The 19,336-nt window shown below is 39.3% G+C and overlaps 1 protein-coding gene across 2 annotated transcripts in view; it reads right to left on the minus strand.

Annotated features, from left to right (window-relative positions):
* Window positions 1–19,336, minus strand: part of STIMATE (STIM activating enhancer) — a 34,690-nt gene continuing 15,354 nt past the window's right edge. Inside the window, exons 1-8 of one of the 2 annotated variants that reach the window (XM_064724103.1) lie at window positions 17,994–18,081; window positions 17,239–17,287; window positions 15,349–15,444; window positions 13,148–13,269; window positions 6,719–6,831; window positions 5,749–5,826; window positions 4,850–4,999; window positions 1–3,994 (exon numbers count right to left, since the gene is read on the minus strand). In XM_064724103.1, the coding sequence (XP_064580173.1) occupies window positions 3,878–3,994; window positions 4,850–4,999; window positions 5,749–5,826; window positions 6,719–6,831; window positions 13,148–13,269; window positions 15,349–15,444; window positions 17,239–17,287; window positions 17,994–18,027 (759 nt within the window). In that variant the 5' untranslated portion in view covers window positions 18,028–18,081 and the 3' untranslated portion in view covers window positions 1–3,877. Of the gene's footprint in view, window positions 3,995–4,849; window positions 5,000–5,748; window positions 5,827–6,718; window positions 6,832–13,147; window positions 13,270–15,348; window positions 15,445–17,238; window positions 17,288–17,993; window positions 18,082–19,336 lie in introns of those variants that run through there. The other variant, XM_064724102.1, reaches the window with a different exon arrangement.

The following is a 19,336-nucleotide window of genomic DNA, read 5'->3' on the forward strand; positions in this document are numbered from 1 at the left end:
TCTGTAATAAGTCAGACTTTATTGTAAACCATTATAATGTAATTACATCAGATACCCTTAAAAGTTTAAGGTAACACCACTGATTAAACAATATGGTCCAAACAGAGGGCAGCAGAATACAGCTGTTGGTTTTGCTCACATTGGCTATACTCTGAATTTACTTACAAACAAACCCCACATTCAGTTTGAGACGGATACCCACACAAGACAAAAACACCTACAAAAGAGTCCCTTTTTTAAAGATACTGCAGTTTTACTTTGTAAAACCATAGTAGTCATTTTCAGTAATTGAACTGGAAACTTCACCTAAAAAAGTTTGCACGCCTATGCTGTAGATGTACTCTGACTTGGTGTGGCAGAATTGATTAGCTTTCACTACTGGTTTCTCCTGTAAAAAGCACAGCAAAGTTGCAAACACGGGTTAGTCAAGCACAGTGGCAGAGATTCCTTGTGATGCTCAGCTCTGAGCAGAGCGGGAGAGCCCAGGCCCCCCTCCCCAGGCCCGGCAGGGATCGGAGCAGACACCTGCCCGAGGGGATCACTTTGCATTGCTCTAATTTGCAACTCAGTTTCTGAGTTTTCCCTGAAGAAAAGCTATAGTACATTTTAGTTAGTAACATTAACAGACAGCATTCACCTACTTAAAGTAAGACAAGGGGACCTGAACATATTGAAGCCAGAACTTGGAAACCACATACTAGACAACACCAGTGTTTTAAGTTTATGCAGATGTGTCACAGGTCAGATACTAGGAACAGTTAATGTATTTAGGTTGACCACTCGTGGTAAATTCCATCTCCACCAATATTTGTGTCTCTTCTCTAAGTTATAATCCCTTCCTCTTACTTTGGCATTCACTACATAGCTTATTTTCATTAAACAGAATCCTATTTTCTAAGCACAGCCTGAATTAAACCTTTGCTATGAGTTGTCCTGAAGTACATTTGCCAGGCAGAAATCAGAGTGACAGCTGGAGGATAATGCAAACATGGTGTTGCAATCTCACACTGGATCAACTCTTTATGAAAAGTCCATTTCAGACTGTACTGCCACTACAGCTTAACAAGTGGTAAGACACAGTGAAGCACTAAGCACACACTCCCTGCTCACACATGCAAGCCTGTCAGACAAAAGGACTTGTCCTACTCATAATTACTGCACAAATTCCAATTTTTACCTTACAGAGAGGAAAATGGCTAGTTTTACATTTTCCATCTCTTTCACAATAGTAACAAAGAATGTGTAGAAGAAACAGCCAGATTTTGTTACTTACCTAAAATTCTGAATAGAATTATTATCTTAGTAGAGAATTTAATTTTTTTCCCTCTGAAGATTGCTCCTCCTGCTACTACTGTGGTATTTAAAATACTCCTGTGTCTTTGGATCATAGTGCTTTACTACATCATCTTGCTAGGCATATCTAGATCTCACAAGAAGAGACGTTTAAACACTTAAGACATGAGAAATTAGGCATTCAGAACCTTTTCTATAACCACCTTCAAGAAACTGCTCCATAGCGCTTCATACTGTTTTGTACTTGGTCAATAAGCTTGAGGTCTGCTCAAAAGAAATATTTTTACATGATTAAGGCCATAATTTTATACTGACACATCACAGACTAAACATGAGACTAGAATCATTTTGATAATTGAAGTAACTGGAGGAGGGAAAGGAAGATAAGATGCAAGCTGGCACAGTTAAATTTGTGTGCGCTGCTCAGTTATCTCAGCTGGCGAGGACAGCCATGCTCTGCACTGGGACGTAGCACATGGTCAATAGCTTTAGTTTACTACCTGAAACAGAACAAATCCTATGCTAAAAAAATAAATGCTGACAATTGTGACAAGAGCCAGTCCTAGCTCTTCAATCCCTTTGGAAAAGTGAGCTGTAGGAGACTACTGTGTTGATGAATTCCTTGAAGTACTGTGCTTTTGGAGATCTGCGCCCGCCCAGTGGTCAATAGTCAAGAGAAGATGGAGTGATACAATCAATAAAAAACCCCACACCCCCCAAGCCAGAGGCAACACTGATTAGGGACATTTCCCCATCCCCACCCCCCATGTCAAAAGAACTCGGGTAAGCTTCCACTGTCATTAGTCTCTAGATTTAGTCTAAAGGAAACACCAGTACTGTAACTTATTGCAGTTCTCATGTTTCAGTGCACAGTAACAAAGGTCAGTGGCTCAACTAAAACCTCGGGTCTGGTAAATGTCCCTTTGAGCTGGCTGGACACCCTGAGGTGTCAGAGCATCGTGTCCCCTCGGCAGCCACCAGGAAAAGGGATGCTGGAATAGTGAAAGTAAGCACGGGAGCGCACAGTTCAGTATTTACTAAGGCCCAGTTAAGTGGTCTGGATAATAAATCACATTAAGACCTAGTAAATCTATAAAAAAATGTAAAAAATCTTAAAAAGTTCTGAGCAGTTTTCCAATGAAACTGGTTTAAGGCTTGGAATTTTTCTGGTGTCCATATACTACAACAGATTTGCATTCAAGGTCTGTTGTCACCTCTTTGACACATCGCCTTGTCCTGCACAAGGTTTAGCTAAGCAAGGAAAGCTGTCAGAAACAATCATTTAGAAAATATGCAAAGCAAAAGGATATCACTGAAAACATGTCTGCTAGGTTTCAGATCACCACGTGCTCTCAATTATCAGAAGAGACACTGAAAATCCCAGAAATGCTGTGGTAACAACTGCACTCTACCCCTTGGGGTTGTTCTTTCACTATTGAAGGATAATGAGACTTTATGAAAAATAAATAGGAGAAATTTTGTTGTTGTTGCTGTTAAGCACATTAAGTAGAAGATTGCTTTTCCAACAAAAAACAAGGGACAGAATTGTATTTGCAATATTGTAGCACAACTGCTATAATCAGATCACAGTCCTGTACTGCAGGCCCTATAATAGGAAAAGTATCAGAAATGTTCCTTCTCTTTTGGGTCATTTGAGAGGTATGCACAAGAGACTTGCAGAAAAAGAAATAATTAGAGTACCCATAGATACTCATTTCACAAATCACTTATCACAATGGATTTTTGTTATACACTAAAGTGCACCTTTGTCAAATATGCAAACACCACCTCCTACTGAAAAAGGTATTTTCAAATTATGTGGTCAAGAGCACACATAGGACTGCATTTTTTAGTGATATTTGGTGACTTCAGCAGTGACAGAGAGCTTTTCCCTTTGCAATCCCTTTGTCTTAAATCAGGAGACAAGGATAAATAAGATTTTCACTACAAATCTTTTGACCTGTTCTGCACAAAAAAGGGAACGGTACCCATTTCTCTGATAAAGAGAATCTTTAAATACAACTGTATGAAAATATAACTTAAATATAAAATAGTCAGATAGATTTGAGAAGACTTGGAAAAAAATCTTTGTTCCACCTATTAGTTCCATAGGTACCTGGTAGCAAGTAAACATTTGTACTTAAAAAAATAATGTTAAGTTACAGCTTGTAACCATAAACTATTCTGCTCTAGGAATTATGCTGCAAAAGCCAGTTTTAGTAATAAAACACACTCCTTTAACTTAGTCAACTCTGATGCCTTTTTGAGAACTCCATACACTGTCCCATCAGTAACTGAAAGTGAAAGATTCTGTGTCTGTTCTCTCTGATCTTCTCTGACACCTCCCACACGAATCCTTAGTGACTCGTCCATTTCCCACACATGATGAGGAGACATTCTTGCATAACTGGTCAGTGTGTTTGTAGTGCAACTGAACTGGAAGTCTTCCAACTGCTTTGCCTTCTGTTGGTAGACCTTGCTTCTAAGTCAGTTTGTATGAAAAGGGAGATGCAATTGCAACATTAAACCCCACTGACAGAAGTTTTTGCCATGAAACCTGCGAGTCCACAGGCCAAGGAATGTGTCATACAGGCAGACCAAAGCGATGCTTCTTCTTCTTGATGGGCTTCAGGTTGGTCAGTCTGCGCAGGTCCTCCTCAGCATCCGACTCCTCCATCTCATCATCTGCTGAAATAAGGATCTACAAACAAATTACAGCTTCTGAGCACATGGAGCAGTCACATTCTTCTTTCTACTTTTAAATTTTACTTTTTTATGCCTGCAAAGCACCTTCTATTTGCTCAGGAAAGAGCTTAGAACACAATGAGGATTTACTGCCACATCACTGCAGATACTATCAGAAACCTCCAATAAGTTTTGCAGAAGGATGGAGGCATATTAATCTTACTACAGCCCACTGACTCTGAAACCAAAGAGTGATGCCAGAACAGTGGAGGCAGCCTGAGAGAATATTTAAGGTCTTGATCCACACTGATAACAAGGCAGTCACATTAACTGGCAAACCCCATACAAATAGCACTGCTTACCTCGCAGAAAAGTTACATTAACTTGCTAAAGCTAAACCAACTCACCTTCAAATAAACCACCCATCTTTAGCTGAACTAAAAACTGCTCACTAAATGTGATTTAGAATAACGTTATGCTAAGGCAGCTATGTAAATAATTCTCAAAAATCAGGTCAGTTACCTCTACCAGCTCCCTCTCACTTTAAGCTATTAACCTCTCTTTGTATTAGAGTTGTCTATTAGTTTTGTATTCCCTGTAAGGTTTTTTTTAGAAGCACCTGCAGCACAGCTCACCTGTGGTATTTACATATATTATTGTGTCTTCCTGCCCATCTGCAAGGAAATTACCTGCCAGAGTGGTACAACCATGACTTTTTCCTTAACTGGTTCTCAACTGCCAATGCCAGGAGCTACTGCTAGGGGTACACGCTCAGCAAATCAAACCTCATTGACAGTGCTACAATAAATCAGTATCAGGAGGGATGAACCAGATTGATATTGCATTAATTGCAATAATTAACTCCACATACTTCTGACTCTGACTCCTCATGCGATGCTGCTCTCCTGTATCGGACTTTACTTCCATTTCTTGAATCTTGTCCTGCTTCCTTTTCTTCAAGTTTAGCTTTTGTCTTGCCTTTCTTCATAAGGAAATTATCTACTACCCAGAACATTAACGCCTGTTAAAAGAAGGGGAAAGCAACAGTTCAGCTTTCTTCAGAGTAGAAGGAAGGTCCAAATACTGACCAGATGAACATGAAAATAAGTCTGAATTGGCCAAAAGCTAAATCTTGTGTAGGCACAGTGCCACATATCTTATTATACCTTTCAGGAATGCTCTAGAATCCAGCTACTTTATCCCTTTGTGGAAGAGAAGAAAATCAGAGAAGCGGTAACTACTCACAGTGATTGTACATTAACTCTTCATGTAGCAATGCTTTACCAGCAGTTATTACATGCAAGGACACCCTCTGTCTCTGGCTCTAATCCCTAAATCCCTGATTGCTGCAAGAGTGTACTTTGGGAAGGATGACTGCACACTTGCCCTTTTCCTCTGCTCCACCACAGCCAGCTGCTATTAGCTATGGTCAGACACAGGATACTTCACAGGATGTCTGTCCTTAGACCAACTGCTTCCTGAAGCAAATTTCACTGTAATTTTATAATCTCTGTGTCAGTCAATCTACTGAAGTCATCAGGTCAAAGGGGTCTATGAGGCATTTCTGCCCCTCTCCTGAACTTGGTTCTTTAGCTCCATATGGATTTCAGCTTTGTAAAATCTACATAACCAGACAATTTACCCATTCTTTAGCAGCCCTTAAATTAACTTAAGCACCAAGGTACAGAATGTTTTAAGGACTAATGTTAATTAATGAACACATGGCAGAAGGATATCCAAGTAAACATCTCAGAAGTGAGTGGTACTAACGTTAACAAAGAAGGGAACTATCAGCATGACGATTGCCAGCTCCAGCTGGGGATTCTCTATGGGGTTCAATAAAGCCACCTGTGGAAAGAAAAGGACTGAGTTCAGCTCACAGCACTATGTGCACACAACTGCCTTAGCCAGGGCAATGTTCATGTACAGGCTAATGTGACAGAAATAACGCAGGTGAACCAAAAAAGGGCAGCTTTGAGAAAAGCAAAATATTCAGGACAGCTCATAAATTACCACAGATAAGTAAGTGGGGCTGACAAGAAACTCATCTCTGTCATTTTTGTTTACAGAAGTCTGAGGAGCTGCCTTAGAATCATCTTGAACATTTTAGAGCCACTCCCAAGGAACGTGTAGAACCATCTTTAGGAAATTTAACCAGAGCAGAGTTTTACAAAATACACAGTAAGGAGAACAGAGTTCCTGAAGTAGTCAGGGCATACAATAGAGCTAACTGGTTTTAATGGGCAATATCAGCACCACTGAATATCTGGTTGCACAGAGCCCATCAAAATAAAGGTTAATCCAGTCAGCACCAGTGGATTCCACGGAACCACCACGAATTTCTAAAAGTCTACACTTAAAACCTATCAACAAGGTCAGGCAAAGAAGATTCTTCAAAATACTACAAGAATACAAAATAGCTGTAGGTAAGAATTAGAGTTAAGAAAAGAAAGAACCACTGAGTAGTTTCAAGGGTACTTTAGACATGGAGATAGAATTAAATTTTGGATATTTCAGTTTACAAAAAACCTTCCAAATACAATATGATATTCCTGGTAATGGATAAAGGTCTCATTAGCAGTATCCCAATTAAACTAAAGAACATAACACTACTACAGAGTTAATTGGCAATGAGTGTAGACAATCATGATGCTTGAGCCAAACCAATAAACACAGCTGGAAGTCTTTACAGCTTCCACCTGAAATTCACTTGTCTGTAAAATGCTGTAAAAACACCAACCTCTTTCCACTGAGGTATAAGCAGCACTATGATGATGATGGTTTTCTCAAATGTCATAATCATTATGTACAGAGCACACTGGCCCATCCAAGCACTGCACTGCAAGGGGTCACCTGCAAGAAATTAGAAAGGTTCAATGTATGCATAGGTTTGATTTACTTCATAGTAAACATCTTTAAAAAGCAGCATTGGGAGAGACAGCAGGGCAGCTAAATCCTCCAGAAGTGCCTTCTCCAATTCCTTCAGTGCTGCTCCCTCCCCTCCCTCTGCCTCACCCCAGCTTTCAAAAAGTACCAGAAACTGAATCTAACAGGACTTTGTCCCATCCAGCAGTACCTGTGATATGCTCATACTGTTTCATATAATCTGATGAAAGCAAGACAAATAAACTTTCATTGTGTTTCTCCTCATATTGTTAATTTTTGATTCTGAATCATGACATATTAAGTGTTTTAAAGGGGAAAATTTGAAGGAAACATGGCTGGGGAAAACACATTTCCCTTCAGTCTAAGTAGAACTTAGATTTCCACCACTGTCTCTAGGCTACCTTAAAGATATTTTTCATCCCTACAAAGTGAATTACCATAAGTAACCAACTGAAGGTGCAAGAGCTGCTATAAAAAATTAAGCTGAATAAAATATCAGGATCATAATTGTAGATCCAATGTGAAAGGGTGCAGCAGGTGCACTCAACAGAGTGAAAACCTGAGTGCATGAAGTTATCTGTCAGGACAGAAAAAAGACCACAAATATTTGAACAGGAAAACTTCAGCACACAATTAGACTCTTTGAAAGAAGGCAGAGAAAGAAAAAGAAGACAAAAAAGGGGAAAAAAGAGAATTGGTAAGCCTAATAAGCTTTGCAGGTGAGTTTGAAGCTGCACTTCACCAGAAAACAAAAGGAAGCTCTGGAGAGGGGTGACAGATTTTTAGTCTTTGCAGCAGCCTCTGCAATCTCATCAAAGGCAGCTCCAAACTCTCAGCCTGGGGATGAATAATGTGCAATGGAAAATCAGATGCCTTTATGTGTTTGTAATGCATAATGGACAGTTGCTGCTTCCTTTTCTGGAACACTCCTGAAAGGCTTTCAGTATTAATGCTTGGTAATACTCTGAGACTGAGGCTTTGCTGCTGAAATGCTACACAGAGAAACTGAAAATCACACTGGAGTCCAAAACAACAAATACTTCCTAAGCCAGTTTTACAGTCTGAGTTTCTGATCAACACTCAACAGTCTGAGAGGAAAGCAATTAAAATGCTCAAGTTTCACAATTAAATATTGCAGTTGCAGCTTCTCTTGTAAAAACCCAAAGAGTTAGAATTTTAAAGGGAAAACATCAGTAAGCCAAAGTCAAGCAACTGTGATTCTTCTGAAGATACAAGGCCTGAATTAGGTTTGAGAATTACATTTTAGCAATTAATTTCTATACTCCCCATTTTTATTAGCATTCTCTAGTTTTTCTCACTAATTAGCAAATATTAAAAAAATAATCTAGCTTTAGCTATAGCAGTACAATTGAAATGAACAGTTTATTCTAATCTTTTTTCCAATATTTATTTTATTCCTAAAAGCAAAGACAGTGAAAACAATTTTGCATCTTTTGCAACTCTCAGGAGATTTTGTACATGCAAAAACTGTGAAACTCCATATTAAAAGTGCTGTGTACTCTCACCAATGAATGTTTTGTTCCACAATATTTTTGTGGGGAGTGGTGCTGGTTTCTTTGGGGTTTTATTTTGGTACATGACTGAAATTAGAAGTTGTATATATTAAATTCTGCTTGAGGATTTTTGTGTGCACCTACAAAATTATCTCTCAGCTATAACTACAAGTGGGGACAACAGGGATGCTGCCTACTTTGAATTTAGCAAGTCTTTTGACAGTGTCCCAGCAGTGTGCTTGAAGAAAGGTGGGAAGATACAGACTGGGTGGGTGAAGATACAATTCTGATATGAGGGAAAAGAAGCTTTCACAGTGAGAGTGGTTAAATCCACTGGAGGAGGTTGTTTAGATAAAGAGGTTCTTAAATCCTAAACCATGGAGAAATTAAAAACTGACTGGACCATGCCCTGAACAACCCATTTCAGCTTTGAAGTTAATCCTGCTTTGAGCAAGAGGTTGGATTATATGAAGTTCCTTTCTAACCAATTTTTTTCTATGGTTTTATAAGCCATGAAATTCAAGTTAATAACATCACCACATCCAGAAGGTGCTCCAAAGAGCACCTTCAGACATTTGTCTGTACACAAACCCAAATTAGAACTTTAATGTTAATGTTGAAGCCATAAAGCTCTAATTTAATTTCTAAAGTCTCTTACAGTCATCTCTTGAATTCTGATTTTATACTTGTCATGTATAAAATAGTCCAGCAAATTACTGGAAATCTTGCTAGTGTAAGAAAAACAAATAAAGAATGAAACTGAAAAATTTTGAATTGTCTGCAGTGACAACTGTAGCAGCATTTTTGGAAAATGCTGGGCAATGCCAAATTAGCCTATACTGGTGTCTGCCACTGCCATCAGGTGCTTTGTAGAAGTATGTTTAGAAACAGTTCTATTGGGTTCTAACAGAACCCAATACCTGTTATTCCTCTATCCTGCAACTTCCTTCTGTTCTTCAGATCCTGACATTTTTTTCTTAAGAAAATGCCAACTCACAGCACTACTCCAAAATAAATTTTAAATAGTTTTGAAGGCAGTGCTAGCTACCCCACCTGGCTGTAAGTAAGTTGCTCTGCAAGGGGCAAATGAAGACCTGGAGGAAAAAGATGCATTAAATAAAATTTCTGAGCTCTGCCATGGAAAGACAAAGCCAAGGAAAGAGGCCACAGCACAATTCAGTTGCCAGTGGAGTTTATAATCACCAGGAGGGATTTATCCCCTGTCTCCTACTTGCAGCAGCTAAAGCAGCTCAAGACAAGAAGGGAAGGAGAATGCAGGGAACATTCTTTTCAGTACAGATCATGACTGCTTTTCTCCTCTTTACACACTCAAATATATTAACACATTCTGTACTTCTATTAAAATCCAACTGCTGAAGTAATGAATCTGAGAATATAAAGCCATAGATATGAAGAGAGATCCAATAAAATTAAAAATTCTGATGTAAAAAAGCCCTTGAGGGAGCGTCTTGGCCCTTTGTTCATAAATCAGACTGCAGTGCTGTTTTGCTGTACAAACAGCCACCATTTATAAATGCTGATATTTTGGTATCCATTCCTTCCTTGAGGCATTTATGCTTAAAAACTATCCTCCATATAAAGAAGAGGCTTTTAAAACCAGCAGGACACTGCTATTTTTGTGACAGCTTCAAGTAATGAATCACCAGGGATCAAGTAATAGAGCTAAGAAGGGAAATGAGCTCACAGTGAGAACTAACTTGAGACAAATGATTATTTAGGCTCTAGAAACACAAACATCACTCAGTCACAAGAAGAGACCTGCCTGGGGGTGGAAGGAGGGCTCCTGTTTGTTTTCCCACATTTACAAACAAACTGAAATCACACTGATCTCCCAAGCTGAGCACTGGACTCTCCTACTCCAGATAAAATGCTCCAAAATTCTGATACTCTTCAGTGACCCATGGGGTGGAGAAGAGAAGGCTCCAGGGTGACCTTATTGCAGCATTTCAGTGCCTGAGGGGGCTCCAGGAGAGCTGGAGAGGGACTGTGGAAAAGGCTGTGGAGCAAGAGGACAAGGGGGAGGGCTGCCCAATGCCAGAGGGCAGGAATGGATGGCATGTTGGGAATTAGGAATTGTTCCCTGGGAGGCACAGGTGCCCAGAGAAGCTGTGGCTGCTCCTGGATCCCTGGAATGCCCAAGGCCAGGCTGGATGGGGCTTGGAGCCACCTGGGATAGTGGAAGGTGCCCCTGTCCATGGCAGGGGGTAGAATAAAATGGGCTTTGAGTTCTCTTCCAAACCACACCACTCTGTGATTCTATGCTACAAATTCCATATTTAATTTCAAAATCCCAAGTTCTAAACACACTTGCAACCCCACAGATCTGCATTTTAGCCCCCTCTTTTACCCTACTTTATTTTAAAAATCTTACAAAAAATAACAGTGTTCTTTGGATCAAAGTGAAAAATGTTAAATAAACTGGTGATAGGAGGGTTTTCACTTCAGGAACACCAGGGAGACTTAAAACAAGATGACAGCAAATGATCCAATGCAACTTGTCCTTTTAGATGGGATTTCTTACAGAGGGCCTAACCTGACTGCACCTACTTAGTTTTAGCCAAAACTAATAACTTTGCATCTGTTCTCTAATTCTCTTTATACCAGAAGCCTCTCCCACATGATTAATGGAAATGCAGATTTGCAATATGCTTTAAAACAGTCCTGACAATGACTCCAGCTTGATTAAAAACCTAACACACTAAGGGCAGGACAGCACATTAATAAAGATGCAGAAAAGAAAGTTAGTGACTAATAAAATGATCTGATACTAGAGAGAACAACTAACAAAAGAAGGTTATGTAATTTCATAAATCACTTATACACACACAGAGGAGAATACTTATTAAACAGGGTGAGGTGTTTCAGATCTAATTCAAAGTGACAACACTGGAGCAGCCACAGACCATCTCCTAAGCACTACACAAGTTCATCTGTTGATTTTAAGACCTTAATTACTGCAGTAATTAGAAATGCCTCATAACTAAAATAGACCTGGCTTCATTTTGAAAGTCAGTAAGAAATAGAGAAATTTCAGGGGAGTGAATATACTCCCCACATCTCCCCACCCACAGACTGCTTACTGTTGAAAGCACATTAAAATGGGAAAGGACAACAGATTACACACAAAAAAATTCAAAATGTTATTAGGGAGAAATAAAATCTAATATCTGACATGATTACAAATACCTACCTATAACTATAATAGATACACTTTTTTTTTTCCCTCTAAGAGGAAACTGAAGTTTATACGGCCTGAAAGCTGCTCAAACATCTTCTAATGGCTTCAAGCCAAACCAACAATCAGAAAATGGGGCTCTGGGCAAGAGGTCTCACCTCTTTCTTTGCCCCTTTGCCTTCCCTGGGCATTGGTGCTTAGCTAATCCCTCAGAGACACAAGTCCGGGACTAATCTGGAGGAACTATTTACTTTTCTTACATCTAGTGAATTTTTGATGGTTTAGCTCTCAATTCCCTGAAGAGTCACATATGCACCAGTCCAAGGAAAAGAGTGGAAATACTGGACTGAGGCATGTGGGATAAAAGCAGACAAGCAGTTGTTGTGGCAGTGCTGATTTAAACAGTTTAAGTGGCCATAAACTGCACCCTAAAAGATACACATTAAATCTCCATAAATCTAACATGCCCTGATGGCATAGGCAGTTATTTCTAAGTTGCTTGTTATCATATCTAAACCTCTGGCATTAAAGCAAATAGCAATTAATGTTATTTGATTGCAAACTTCTCAAGCTTTTAAAGTGCTCCAGTTTCATAAGGCCTTTACTTATTCTTAGTTCTGTCAGCTGCTTAGGATCATTAAAACCAAAGAAATCTACAAAACCAAAATCCTACCAGTAATAATTATAAAACTGCTGTGAAAGCTCCTAATTTGTTAGGCAAACATTTTTAACTTTCTTCAACTTCTTCCCCCCCCAAACCACTGGGGTTGTTGTTTTTCTCTCTGATGAAGAGCCACAGCTCTCTTATAAGGCAACATCTCCTCCCACTCCTGTCTCAAGGAGCTGCAAATGTGATTTTTAGCATATACACAAAAATTTCATTTTCAGCAATCTGAGAATAACAGACTGAACAAAATTAAATGCTGATGTTAAGAATGTGTGAGACTCAACTGCAGCTGCAAATCCACAACTTCTGCACATCAGTGGACTTCTGAGTAACGGAAGATAAACTCTGCAGCTTCACCTGGAAGTGATTTCACAGTCTGTCCCTCACACATTTTTCACCAGAGACACAGGCTCCACATGCACAAGCTCCATGATCATTACTTGAGGAGCAGCAGAGATCATCTTGCCATTTCCTTCTCTGAAGGGATGTGGCTGCTCAAAGAGGGCTGGCAGAACTCTTGGTCTGTATCTTCAGACAGTGGCACGTGGTTCAGTGAAAGCTTTACTAGGAAATGACCTTCCAGAAATCATTTCTTTAGAAGTGTTTCAGAGTAAATTTATCATGCTGGTGTTTTTTCCGTGAGATTAGCCAATGTCATAATTTGTTGAATCACTCCTTAAAAAAGTAAAAATTCAAGCAGTCATTCCAAACTCAGGGAATGCTCAGAGACTTGCTGAGCTTTCTAAGACACAAGGTGAATACTGAGATTAAGAATTTAAGAGAACCCTCATGACAAGTGAAATACTGAAATGACTGTACAACAATTTGAGGATGAGTTAACCACCTGCTGAAATACTCTGGGATTTTACCCTGAGAATGACTTCAGTGCCAGAGCAGAACATTTACCATATTCCCCAAAGCGAAGGGACTCCCACTGCTGCCACTCCACGATGCTGCTGACAGCTCGGATCCCGATGTAGATCAGCAGCATCCCTAAGGTGGCATCCAGCAAGAAGTTGATAAGGTACCTGAAAAGAAAGACAACAACCCAAGGAGTCAGGGTCTATTTTCTACAGGTGTGGGGTATTTTAACACCATGATTGAGAAAAGATCTGTAAGTATGTTGAGAAGCCAGAGTACTGAGAACAATCATTTACCCACTGCTGTAATTACACTGAGTGCCTATATTTTAAATAGTTTTAGCAGTCTCAATATTTTTTTTCTGTCCTTAAAGATCCCCAAACTTTCTAAAAATAGTCATTTTCGAATAACTGTTCACCCAATCTGAGTTTTAATTAACGTTGCATTAGTCAAACATGAAAATCAAGGCTGAGTGATTGCAGAGACCATCGGCAATCCAATTCTGCACGAGTCCTGCTGAGGCCACAAGAGGCTGCTGTAAGCCCGCAGCAGGAAGGCAGCAGCAGCAGGAGCAGGGAAATCAGAAGTGCCAGCACCGACTCCACAGCCAGAGAGGGCTCCCGGCCCCAGGGATGCCCGGGATTCCCCACAACACCGAGATTTTCCAGCACACCGGGCTCACCCTGGGATGCATCCTTAAGCTGCCCACAGGACCTGCCAGGCAAGTCTGCACCCACCTTCAAACTTAGGGATATTTCTCCTAAGATAGATTTTGGTTAATGCTGTGTGGTATTTTTTCTGCTATCAAGAACCTGCACCCTTTGTCTGAGAAATTATCCAGCTCTACACTGTAATTTCAGTTATCCTGAGAACACTGAATAATCTCACTCTCTTACTTGTGTCATGTTACACTCAGATTAAAAGTAGGATTTGAAAATAAAAATATGTAAATGCAGGAGAGACTTGTCTTGCACATGTCTTTATTTTGCCTAACAAAGTGCTTTGCGTTATTTTTAATAAACAAAGTTATTTTTAATTTAAAATACTGTAATACACTATTGTGCCTTAGCTTTAAATACTGACAATTTCTGGCATGCTTTTGTTACCTCACTTGAATATATACTTTTGAGTTATAAAAACTGAATGAATGTAATTTGCATCTGCCAGTTTTTAAACCTTTCAGGAAATTCTTAAAGTTATAAGCAAGGAAAATCCTACAATGATGCCTGGTATTGTTGAAACTGTCATAACTCAAATTGTACAGTTCATGTGCTAAAATAGATGCATTTTGCCTAACAGAATGCTTTGTGGTGGGAAGAGAAAAGCAGTGTTCTTGCACATTTCTACCATGCAGGAGCACAGAAGGAACTCAGGAGGAATAAGGAATAAAAACTGGCTTGTGCAGCAACACAAGCATGTTCCTTGAGCTGTGTCTCTCCTTTGTTTACCCAAGAACAACAAGTGAGCAGATGCCATGGAAAGGAACTGGATTGGCTCTAAAAGGCAAATTACTGGGCTTTTAAAAGTAATTTCACAGCTTTCACTACCAGCAATGTGTAAGCTACTTTGAGCATGAGCCTTATCAAGAACAAACCCAAACAATTCCCATTTGCTTCAGGAGCTCCTGTAAAGAGCCTGTCGGGGTCTCAGTCATAAAATCTTCAGGTTTAATGCACTACAGAGAAATGCTTATCTGTTTAGTCACACTGCTCCAAGCGTGACATTGCAGAATTAATTTCTGTACTAACTGCCTGCCTACCAAGCAAGATTTCCCATTTTTAACAAAATGAAAATAATACTACAACATAGGTTTAAGAAGCAAATACAAACAGAAATGATTTTTGCTAAATAACCCTGAAAGCAACCTCACTTTGTATTACAGCCTTGCTTTACTACAGTGAACACAACTGGATATTCATTTTCTTTGGTCCCAGCACCTTCAGTAAACAAATGTGAACTGCAATGTGCATCCCAATTCTCCATTCATTCACTGGACAGGGACAAGTAGCAAAGCTTTGCCCTTTAGGTTTAAAATAGCTACACACAGCCCAGACTCCTGCCAGCCAGGAACTTAAAGAGAAGAATCCTGACCCTTGATTAACTAAATTTAAACCACAGGTTTTTAAAGTGACTGATTTTTACCATGAAAACTCTCTTCTCAGCTTTATCTTGCCTTACTAACCACATACACCAGCTCAGCCCCAGAACTTCCATAAAGGCCAGTTATTCCAAAATTAAACACTCACAGTGAACAGGGGTCTTCTTCTGTCAGGCCTGATAAATAGACATTTGCAAAGTGGATGAACAACATCCCTATGGCTTGCTTGGAAGTATCTAAAAACCTATGTAAAGTAAAAACAGTTTTTAAGACACACAAAACTGTTTACAACACAGTCAGACATTGAAAATTTATGTTCATTAAAACTTCATCTCCATTACTAATTTTTTTTTCTCCAAATGAGAACACCAGAATGACAAAAGTACCATAGTATTTAGTTCTTTTAAAACAATGTTTCATTTTAAATTTTGCCCCTGTTTTTTCCAACAATAACCCAAATCATATTAACTCGAAACCTACCACTGTAAACACAAAGTCTGTGGATATCCTCTTGGTATCATGTGCATGATCCAAGAGCTAATCCTGACTAACTCCAGCTAAGTCTTTAATAACCTCCTGGAAACAATGAGTATCCCAGCCCTGATAGGTATTTTGGACCTTTTATGTTTATGCATTTTTAGCAGGCTTCTGGCACAGACAAAAATAAAATCCTCATCATGTGCTTGTAGGCGAACAACTTCATAGTGACTAATGAGTCCTTTATCTCCAGTATTTCATTTAAAAGCCAGCATATTTTTCACCTGGAAGCATGAAGTGGTTTCACTGAATTTTATCTACAGTGCAGAGCTTAGAACATTCTGCAAAAGAATTCCAACCTTGACAATATTATCTCCAAAGCAGATGATAAAGTCAGAGAGAAAAGTGTTTGTTTCTCAAGGGGAAAATAAAACCCCCCACTTAGACAGTGATTCAGTAATGACTCCAGCCCTTAGCATTCTTTTTTCATCATCCTTTGCATAAAACCAAAACTTTCAGTGGATGTTTCATTAAATGTAAAACATAAGAATCATAATTAGCATTCTGCAGGCAAGAGTGTGTTTGTATTACTCAGAAAAACAACCATTTTGCCTGTTGTTTGTATGTCTAAAAAGATCTAAACACCCCAACAGATCCAAATGACATTTTATGCCTGAATTCATCTACCCTCCCTGATAACTGTCTTGAACTTCAATCTCTTCATTCACTGCATGACACAGAGAGCTGAGTGCTGGAGATGAGGCAGGAAGCCAGTGAGCTCCATATCTAATCAGTGCACTCTGCTATAAATAACAATACTTGAGTCCCAGAACAAGATCCTTTACTTAAAAATTAAGGGCTATCAGTGCACTTGTCAGAATTTCAGGATGAGGTAGACTGTAGTACACAAAGATTTTGTACTTCTTTTTTCAATAAAATAAAAGTCAGTGTTAGTTTTGAGAGGCAGTTTTCTATGAGTGGAATTTAAACCACTGAAGTCTCAAACAAGTGGAATGGCAGCCTAACACTTACACACCAGTCTCAAAATTGGTACAGATTATGTTGGCATTGCTTCAATCCAGGAACTTTTAAAGTGTAATAAACACAAACACACTTTTTATACCTAGCATTTTTTATAGTTGCTGTATTTTTTATCATGCTGTTCTCTATTTTATACATAGCAGGATACCAAGAAAACATGGAATTTTATTTGAGCCCAGCTGAGATCTCCCTCTAAGCTTATGCAAGTTTGTAGATGTTCACATGCATCTTAGGGCTACTCTAATTTTCTGTCTTTAGGAAGAAGCACAAATGAAGCTTTATGCCTAAGTGCACATCTCCACAGATTCCTGGAAGTGTTCAGTAAGAAATGACTACCCAGGAAACACAGGAGGTAGCCTGACTTGAGTATTTTGGTAACTTTTTTGGTTCCTCCCTGACAAGTATCAATATCTTGTCATTAATTTTCTTTATTTTAATCATCAGACACTAACATAATCCCTTCAATTTCTACAACATGCAAGAAGAAAAGAAGTTAAGAATAAAGCATGCAGAAACTTACCATATCCTCCAGGGACGTCTTTCATGCTTTGGTTCTCTGAAGCGTTTTACTAGGGAGAAAAAAATATAATTGAAGATAATCAGCAACTTCCAAAGAACAAAAATATAGAAAAGTGAAAGCAAATAGTCTTACAGAAATGTTAGAGCCTTCAATGAAATGCATCTTTCACTACTGCATTTCACCATATCAAACTCCAAGGATCCATTTTCAAAGAAACTGCCTTCTGCCACCTCTCAGTTCCTAGAGCTCCATTCTCTGACTGCCAACATCCCTCACATGAAACAATAATCCACATCTGACCACCACTCCATTGGCCTGAGCTTTTATGACTGCCCATCCAGAAAATTTAATTTCCAACAATAAAGCAGGTAGTAGAAAGAGCTGTTTCTTTTCCTCACTGGAGACCCAATCCCAAATTGGAAAGTACTCTCATAACTTGGGGCAGTCCATAATATCAGAATGAAATCAAGTGAATCAGCAGCAGGACAAATACATTCTCTGACAACGTGTCTCTATTTTGTTGGCAAACTGAATTACAGAAGGAAAGAAGGACAGATTTTTTTTTTTAGTCTGATATTCCCTTCACAGAAAAGCAGACAATTGTTAACATGCTGGAAACAAAAAAAAACAAACCAGTATTAAAATAATGACAGCTATACACAAAGGCAAGAGAGTGGGTAAGTTTGTCTGTTGCAGGTTCATTGCAGTTTATTACAGAAACTGCTTGGGCATCTGACAGAAAGCTCCTCTCTTACCCTGCCCAGTTATGTCCATGCACTTCCACCCCATCCCAGGTGCATCTGGAAGGACTCCTGAAGAACAAGTGTGCAAAACAGAGGAACAAGGGCACAAAAGCAGTTGCTGGTGTGCAAACAGTGGCTGGTCCATATATTTGCTCTGTCTGGTCTGAAGTTCGTTCCATCTTTTTAGGAAATTCCATTTCTAACTCCTTCTGGGCAAGAAAACCTTTTTCCTGCTGGGAACACACAGCCAAGGGTCAGAGCTGGGGCAGCCTCACCTCTGTCAGATCTGGCCTCATATCCTAACACAGATTTATTCTTTGTTACAGCTGCAAGATACTAAATTCTTACACATCCCAAAGAAGACAAACACAAGCTAATGCAAAACCCTTCCACTAAGAATGGGGTTTACATAACTGTTTTACTTCCATCTGCCCAAATTTCAGTACCATTCACCAGTTCCTTCAACATAAGTTCTTGAAAAACAATTACTTAGACTCTTACTTCAGAAATAATCTCTCAAAAAAATATCCTTGATTCTCCTCCACCCGTTCAAATTGCAGATATTCTGGTTCAAGAGGCACAAACCATTGCAGGGGTAGTCAGGCAAAATATCAACAGGTATTTAAACCTGTTTCTCCAGGTATTAGTGATGAGTTTCAGCTTAACAGAGGATGCTCTGTGTACATCATGCTTGCCCAGCTTACCCAGCCTTTAAACCACACTCTGGTTTCTGAACCAATCTTAACTTTTTCACAAGTAAGGTAATTTCCCCCAAAGTCAACTGTCCTCATAAAACAATTAAATAAATCACCTCCAAGGTGGAGGGGCAGCACTTTCAGGGAACACCAAGCTGCCAACCTGTCACCTCACTGTCACCGCTTCTGACAGCAGGGAGAGACTGTTCCACCCCCATGAGAAGCTAAAAAGTGACAAGACAAAAAGACTGTACATTTACACCAAAGATAAAGTTGTAATAGCAACATTTGCCAGCAGTTTTCCCTGTGAACAGCACGACATAAATACAAAACTTCTGTTGAAAATGAGCAACACTCAGCCAAGTTAACCAGTTTGTTATTTATGACAAGTCCTCCCCAGTCACACTATGGATTACTTTAATTAGTGGCACTTTTGTGTAACAACAGGAAGCCACAAAGCATCACAAAACAAATGTAAGAAACAGAAGTTTCAGCTTACTGTGGAGTTAGTGCAAGATGCTTTTCTGCAGACAAAATGGCAATAAACTGCTATGGTGTGCATGCTTTGGGCAGGGGTGAGTTCCACCCCTGAATTCTGTTATTGCTATGAAGTTGTACATTGCCACTGGATTCATTAATTTCTTTTAAAAATTCACAAAA

The sequence above is a fragment of the Zonotrichia leucophrys genome, chromosome 12 (assembly GCF_028769735.1).
Source record: "Zonotrichia leucophrys gambelii isolate GWCS_2022_RI chromosome 12, RI_Zleu_2.0, whole genome shotgun sequence".
Lineage (NCBI taxonomy): Eukaryota > Metazoa > Chordata > Aves > Passeriformes > Passerellidae > Zonotrichia > Zonotrichia leucophrys.